The 7,592-nt window shown below is 48.2% G+C and overlaps 1 protein-coding gene across 1 annotated transcript; it reads left to right on the top strand.

Moving 5' to 3' along the window:
• Nucleotides 1-2,272: 2,272 nt before the first annotated feature.
• On the top strand, nucleotides 2,273-7,487 carry LOC119362696. Its single transcript, XM_037627938.1, has 3 exons — nucleotides 2,273-2,564; nucleotides 3,680-5,873; nucleotides 6,955-7,487. Exons 1-3 carry the CDS (start codon nucleotides 2,314-2,316, stop codon nucleotides 7,363-7,365), a joined length of 2,856 nt encoding a protein of 951 aa, XP_037483835.1. The 5' UTR covers nucleotides 2,273-2,313; the 3' UTR covers nucleotides 7,366-7,487.
• The last annotated feature ends 105 nt before the right edge of the window (nucleotides 7,488-7,592 follow it).

Raw genomic sequence — 7,592 nt, 5'->3', positions numbered from 1 at the left:
TCCACTGAATTGTATATTCCAGAATCATAAAAGTTATAGCATAGAATATATAAAAACTCTTAATTATGAATATGGAAATATAATAATACAATATTATTGCATATAGGGTATATTTCCGACAGTCGTACGATGGTCGGCGTTGGAGATGCCCTACATAGCACATTGTCATTAGACCAGCAAGCATCACTTGAAACTTGAAAACCGGTCGCCTTTTGAAACATTGTCAAGAATAGTGCCCGTGTCGCTCCCCCCGCGGGCGACCCGGGAGAGCCCCTCTCCGCCGATGGCCAAAGGCCTCTCTTCCAGCCCCTCCTCCCCTCGCCGCCCCCGGCGGGCGCCGCCGGGCAAATCCCGTGCGGCGGCGGCGGCAGGGCTGCTTTTCCTCCCTGGTTGGCGTGGTGTGTCGCGGGACTTGCCCTCCTTGCCATGGCGTGGTGCCGCAATCGTCCCTGGCTCCGACCTCCTCCCCGGCAGCTGGGGGCCTCTCCTGGCGTGGCCTCGCTCCTGTTGCGCCCTGGCTCGTTGCTGTGTGCCCGTGGCCGAGGCGGGGCGTGTAGGCTGCGGATCTGGGGTTTCATGCCCAGATCCGATCGGTGGTGGTTGATGGCGTCTTGGGCGACCGGCAGCGCTGGAGGGTGGTGGTGGTGGTGCGTCGGGTTGCTGCTGGTCAGTCGCTGGAGGGTGGTGGTGGTGGCGTGTCGGGCTGCTCCTGGTCGTGGTGCTGGAGGGTGGTCGGAGTGGCGGCGCAGTGGTGGTGGCTCCGGTGGTGCGTGCCCGGTGGCTCCGGCGCTTGGAGCTCGCCGGTGACGCGGATGGGCAGCGGCCGGTCGTGGTTGCTGCTCCGGCCGTGGGCGGCGGCATGGGCAGGTCTCGGTGGCCTACCGGTGTCGTGGCGGCTTCACGGTGGCTCGACGGATCTGTCTGTGGCAACGGACGGCTTCTCCGGTGTCGGTTTGTCTGCGTTCGGGCCGTCTCGACCTTCACCCCATCTCCTCGTTGCCCGGTCGCTACTCCCATCAAAGGGCTGGTCCTCTCCCAGCTGCGGTCCACCGCTCGTCTCGCGCCCGATGCAGCAGGACAAAGCTCGTCTCGCGCACGATGCAGCAGGTCTGACCTCGTCCTCCTCTCGTTGCTGCAGGACCGAGCTCATCTCGCGCTTGGGGCAGCAGGATGGGTCGGTGGATGCCAGTTCAGGCCGACCTATTGGGTCTCGACGCTGGGGATCGTCCAGGGGCACGAAAGGTGGGACCTTTCCGCTCGTCTCTTTCGTTGGGGGGCGGCGGGTCACGGGTGAGGTGGTGTCGAGGTCTTGAATGCTGGGGCGACGGCCCTGGTGGTGGTGGTTGCGCGGTGCTCTTGGACAAAGCACGTGCCTTGGTGCTGCCCGGTCATCATGGTCGTGTGGGCGGCATGGTTGCCAGGGTGTGGCGTTCGGTGGCGGTGATTGTTGGCCGAGGTGAAAACCTGCTCTATCTTCGGACGGACCGGCGGCGGCGAAATCGTTCCCTTCTTGAAGGCGTCGTCGCGGCTCTCATTGCCCGTCATGCGGCTCCGAGGGAAACTCTGATCCTTCGATCGGGCGGTGGCGGCGCTCCGGCGTCGTATCCTTCCCGAAGGCGCCGTCTTGGAGTGCATGGTTCGTCATATGTAGCTTCATATATTCAGGGCGGTAGTGCTAGGAGTGGTGTTGCTGCGCTCATCGCCTATGTATCCTGTCTTGGGTGTGTGCGTGTGTTGCGGTGGCGTGACGTGTGGTTGTACTGGATGCTTGTGGTTTGGTGCTTTATATATAAAGCGGGGCGAAAGCCTTTTTCGGTAAAAAAGGATAATCCCTCACCTTCCCAACTATGGATGCACACGATCATGTACTATAATTTTTCAGACAACCGTCCTTCTCACACTTGACAGCACATATTGCCCACTTTCAAGATGACTGGAAAGACGACCGTCCTTCTCATAGCCTCAATCGCGGGGAGGTGGGATCCTTCCATGGAAAAACGGTAGGAGGGGGCACGTATTGATGGGAGAGGTGAAAGTGATGGAAGTGAAACCAACAAACTGTAGTAAAGATTTTTTTTTCAGTAGTGGATATTACTTGGAATTTTGTTGCGCGCTATGGCTGATATTTCTCGGAGATTCTATGCCTACTTTAAATGCCAGAATATGACTTGAGAGTGCGGACAAGCTTGTGCGGTGTTTACATGTCTTCCTTGGCAAACAGCTTTACAAGCTGTGGCTTGCAGTGGACGTACGTTGTGACCAGTACGCTGTCCCGGCCCTATACGACGGTGCGCTGAGGGGTCACTCAAAGCGATGGACAACGTCGCTGAGCACCGCGTGCAGATGCCGGCGGCTCCTCCCGCCGGCAAGGCCAAGGCCATGCCGGAGAAGCGGCTGAACCGCTTCGTGCACTTCGTCGCCATGATAGAGAGGATGGGCAACGCTCTGGGTACGCTGACATTTACCTGGGCCACCGTCGTCCTGCTCGGCGGCTACCCGACGGTGCTCCGTCCCGGTGACGATTTTTGGATGGTGACGACCATAGTTTTCCTGGAGGCCGCGAGGTATGCGACTATACACATCTTTCATTTCCATAGCACATCGATCGATGTGCATGTTTGTGTCGACAAAATCGACGTACACAGTTTCAAGAATACAGTGGAGGTCCTTTTTTTTCACTAGAGGAAAGGAGATGAACGCATCCTTGATTTACACGCATTTTGTGGGAATTCTGAAGGACATAAATTTTACAGAAAAAATTTCTTTGAAGCCTTTTGGTTTATAGGAATGGGATTTTATTCCTATGTAGGAGAACCAATCATTTACATTTCAAAGAGAAAAAAATTAGCCCAGACCCAATGAAAAGTTTACAAATGTTATCTCATCACTTTCTATGATTTTCCTATTCCCATGATATTTCTATCTTATGAACCAAAGGAGGCAAATACTAGCTGGGAATATTTCCTACTCCCATCACTTTTGTAAAATTAAACTCATAATAACCATTTGATGTTTGTCGGTCAAAGTCCAACTTCGCACGCTAAACCCACGACATATTTTTTCCCGACAAAGGGAATATATAAATATCGGGAAGATATCAATTACACCCGGCCTCTGTACTAACAAGACGTCCAAAGGCATCCTGGATATACACAGCCAAGAAAGAAAATAAAAAGAATGGAAGAAAAAAGCCCAGTATACTAGAAACAAACATTGTACAAATTAGAACATATTTTGAATCAAAGTAGTACCTCTTAGTGATATAGTTTTGTGGATGTTATACATAATATGTTCAAGATGATGATTCTGTTAAAAAATCAAGCTGCTGGCTACTATTTTAAAGTGATGCAATATGGTGGCGACAATTGGACAATAAGAGTCATCAATTTTGAAGTAAAGAATGCGATAGAGAAACAGTACTACCACTGATCACCGATCTGCATCTGAAAAAAGATTTTGCAGAATCCAAACTGGCTGTATGCATTCAAGGATGTAGAGGCCGAGGATTTTCCTTCCTTTTAGAAAGAAAAAACACAGAAGCGTTGTACTAAATCTTGTCAAGAGGAATTGGTTATTTTACAACTGCCATAGTGGTCTAGATATATGCATGTCGATCCACTTTGTTTTGTCGATCGTGTGATGTCTATTTTGCTTAATCACACAATAATGCATACCTCAGGATGTTCAGCCATGGAAACAATAGGCCAGATTACCAGTTGTTCTTCCACACGAGAGGTGCTTTCAAGTCTCTTGGCTGGAATGGGCTGATCTTCACCGTATGTCTTATGGAGGTTATGGTGTGCGTAGTGATCTTGTATGGACATTGGATACTACCAATGCCATTTGCTCTTCTGGTAATTCTTGCAATTGGCCGGTTTCTGACTCCAGGAGCTGCAAAACTACTCATATCCAATGAACTATCCTGTGCAATATCATTATGGAGCCCCATGGTAGCAATTATATTGTTAGGTCCCTCTGTACCATATGGCTATGGTTTTAGGTACACGGATTTCTCAATTCACAGGTTTATTACCAGAAACCCAATGTCCAGATGGGCAGCATACCTAGTACTATTTATGGTGGTGCTCCTGCTTACAATCAGCAAACTTCGGTTCCCAGGTGTAGTCAAACTAGTAGATTCTGCTCTGGGCCGCAAACTGGCATGTTGGCGCCGAGTTATAATAAATTTGTGCATGTTTGCTGTCATAGTGATGTTGGTGTCAACTTTTCATGGCTCAGTTCGGTACATGATCATCGCATTCCAAGCATATGCTCTATTGATAGTTTCATTTGGCAACCTCCAAGTTCCAGCAGCAGTATTGCGCATTGGGTTGGCACTGTCGCGCCTTATACCACAGTGTTACTATGGTGATGATGAACGTGTTGACAGGAGAACACTCGGAGATAAGACAAACTTTGTGCCATCTCTCAATATATTGTATGCCATGGTGGTTGGCCAAGGAATACTCTACATTGTTGCCTGCATCCTTGAGGTCTTTTCATTCATCCTCCGGCGACCGCTCATCCATCTTGCTGGATTTAGAGGTCCCCTAGGAGTGGAATATGTCGATTTGTACTATGCATATGCATTCGAAAAATGCATGAGAGGGGTTGTGCTTGCTCCAAAGAAAACCAATCTCATCACATTTTCAATCGATTGTATAGAATCAAACTCACCAAAGATGCAATTCTACGGGGTTCAGATGATCCACGCCTATTTGAAAAAGGAGCCATTGAAGATTAAAGCCATCTCAAAACTCACCACTTCCACAAAGACAGTGACCACAGTGCTTAATATGTTGGGTTGGACTAGTAGAGGGAACAAAGATATTAGATCGTTTGCCGCAAAGGTCATGGCTGAGCTTGCTAAGAGTATCCGAATTGCCTCTATACCTGGGGCGATGCAGCTCATAGCTTCACTTCTAGACACTACCCACGAAACAGAAATAAAGGATCCTCTGCTAGACACTAATAGCCAAGTGGCCAAACAAGATGCCCTAGTTGAGCAAGTTAGCAAGGGCAGACAGAACTCCGTGAGGCTTAAATGGTGGAAACAGATGGTAATATACTGCTTGATACCGGCAGAGGAGCCACCTAGGATGGATGAGCAGAGCTATCATAAGCACATTACAGAATGCAGGTCTGTTCCAGAGGATGATCCCTCGATGAACCATGATCTCCTCCCTGCACTAGGCATGTTAATTATTGAGAGGCTTGCTACCTTTGATCTTGAGAACTGGATGGAAATCAACGGAGCAACATGCCTCATCTCAAAGATCATAGAGTTTGCAAGCTGCAGAACCAAAATGATAAATATCAGTGAGACAGACCAAACAATGCTAAAAGGTTCATCATTGAAGGTGCTGAGAAGACTTACAAGCACTAAAGGGAGGTTTGGTGTAGCTCTGCGACAGAAGATTTCAGAACATCCTTTCCTGTTGAGTAACATTGCTGAAATTTTGGATGAAAGCAAGAGCAGCCGTGAAGATAGGGAGGTCACAGCAGAGATCATTAGAAATCTTGCCATGAGTGGAAATACAAGCGCAGAGATTGGGCACATCCGATTGATCATTAGCAGATTGATGTATGCCTTACTCAGACAAGATGCACCATCGAGTGGGGATACAGGGCACTTGCTTCCAATGATCGCTGGGCAAGCATTGGCAGTGCTGGCAATGGAGAGTTCCAACAATTGTTTGGTTATTATGTTAGCGGAGCCAGGGCATGTATTCATCAGAGAACTCACAATTATGATCCATAGTGAGAGCCAGTACAGGTACGCAGCAGCAAGCCTGTTGCGAGATATGTGCGTGCAAGCTCGGCCTGTTCTGAGCAACTCAGACCTGAAGAATATCTCTTACATCCTGCGAGAGGTGAGCCCTGCAAATTTAAGTTACAAGTGCAGTATTAGGTGGATATTGTAGACATGTTTTTTTTTTTGCAATCTTTCCTTACATGCTGCACACATGTTCTTGCAATCGTGCCTTACATCATTACTAAAGAAAACTACATCTCTTTTTTCTCACATGTGTATTCTTAGTATTCATGGGCATTTTTTTTGCGGGAAAAAAAAAAGAGATGCAACTGAGTAAGCTATTGTTGACTAAAACAACTAAATAAATAGACAGGAATATCATGGATTAGCACTTAACTAAATAGATGCAACTTTGCAAATTTAACCAAAGTTTTGTCAGATTATTTTTATAATAATCATAGCGTACATTTTTTTTTGCGCGAAAACTTTCGATCTATTCATCAACTGTCAAGGTAGTACAAAAAACACTAGAAGTAAAAATTACATCCAGGTCTGTAGACCACCTAGCGACGACTACAATCTCTGGAGCGAGCCGAAGGCGCGCCGCCGTCATCGCCCCTCCCTCGTCGGAGCCGGGCAAACATTGTTGTAGTAGACAGTCGGGAAGTCGTCGTGCTAAGGCCCCATGGGACCAGCGCACCAGAACAGCAACCGCCGCCGATGAAGAGAAGCATAGACCGGAAGGATCCAACCTGCAGACACACAGACATAGACGAGCGAAGACCGGATCCAGTCGGATCCACCGAAGACAAACGCCGACCGGATCCCATGAGATCCGTCGGAGACAAACCTCTACACGCCTTCCGACGATGCTTGAAACATCACCAGGACGGGGGCTAGGCGGGGAGGACCTTATTCCATCTTCAAGAAGCCGCCACCGCCTCATCTTCTTGAGCATGGCACAAACCCTAACAAAACTCAGAAAAACATCTAAAAACGGAGCCCTCCCGCCGGCAAGGGCCGGGATCCACGGTGCCTCCATGATCCGAGGACCATAGAAGATAAGGCGGACCGGCGGCGCCGGCGAGAGGCAAGGAAATCCTAGATGGGAGTTGGGCGTGGGCAGAAGGAGCGAAAGGAAATATGGCTCTTAGTTTGTGTTAATCATAGCGTACATGACTAGCTATTTTTTACTACAGGTGTTGGAAGGAATAATGGATGCAGAAGGAGCAGAGCTAGAGATCCTTCTTGGCCTTAGTTCACAAATATGTAATGTTGTTCCGGAAGACTTTGCCCGAGAACTAGATTGTGGTGAGATTAAGGAAAGATTTATAAAGAGGCTTGTCGATGTGCTTAACTCAAATATGGTACCCACTGCTCATTGTCCTGGAATCAGGAGGGCAGTAGTTCAACATGCAGTATACATGATGGAGAACAAGCCTAGCTACGCAAACTATTTCAACAGATGCTGGATGATGGAAGCACTGGTAATGGTAGAATGCACACCTTCAAAGGCTGAAAATTACAGACTCTTCTGGGGTGATGCAGGACTCATGGAGCACAGCATACCTCTCTCTGCTCTCGTGGCCAGAGCGAAAAGATGTCTATGAGTGGCTACACGCTACAAGGTATCAGCAGTGTCACCTGAACATGTATTTTGATGATATTGGACTACTACTACTCTCTCCGTTTGTAAATATTTGTCTTTTAAATATTTCAAATGAACTATCACATACGGATGTATAGAGACATATTTTAGAGTATAGATTCACTCATTTTGCTCGGTATGTACTATGTAGTCACTTATTGAAATCTGACAAATATGAGCCATGCTTCG

This window comes from Triticum dicoccoides, chromosome 2B (assembly GCF_002162155.2).
Source record: "Triticum dicoccoides isolate Atlit2015 ecotype Zavitan chromosome 2B, WEW_v2.0, whole genome shotgun sequence".
Taxonomy (NCBI): Eukaryota; Viridiplantae; Streptophyta; class Magnoliopsida; order Poales; family Poaceae; genus Triticum; species Triticum dicoccoides.
Note: the sequence above shows the minus strand (reverse complement) of the source record. Positions and strands in the feature narration are given on the sequence as shown.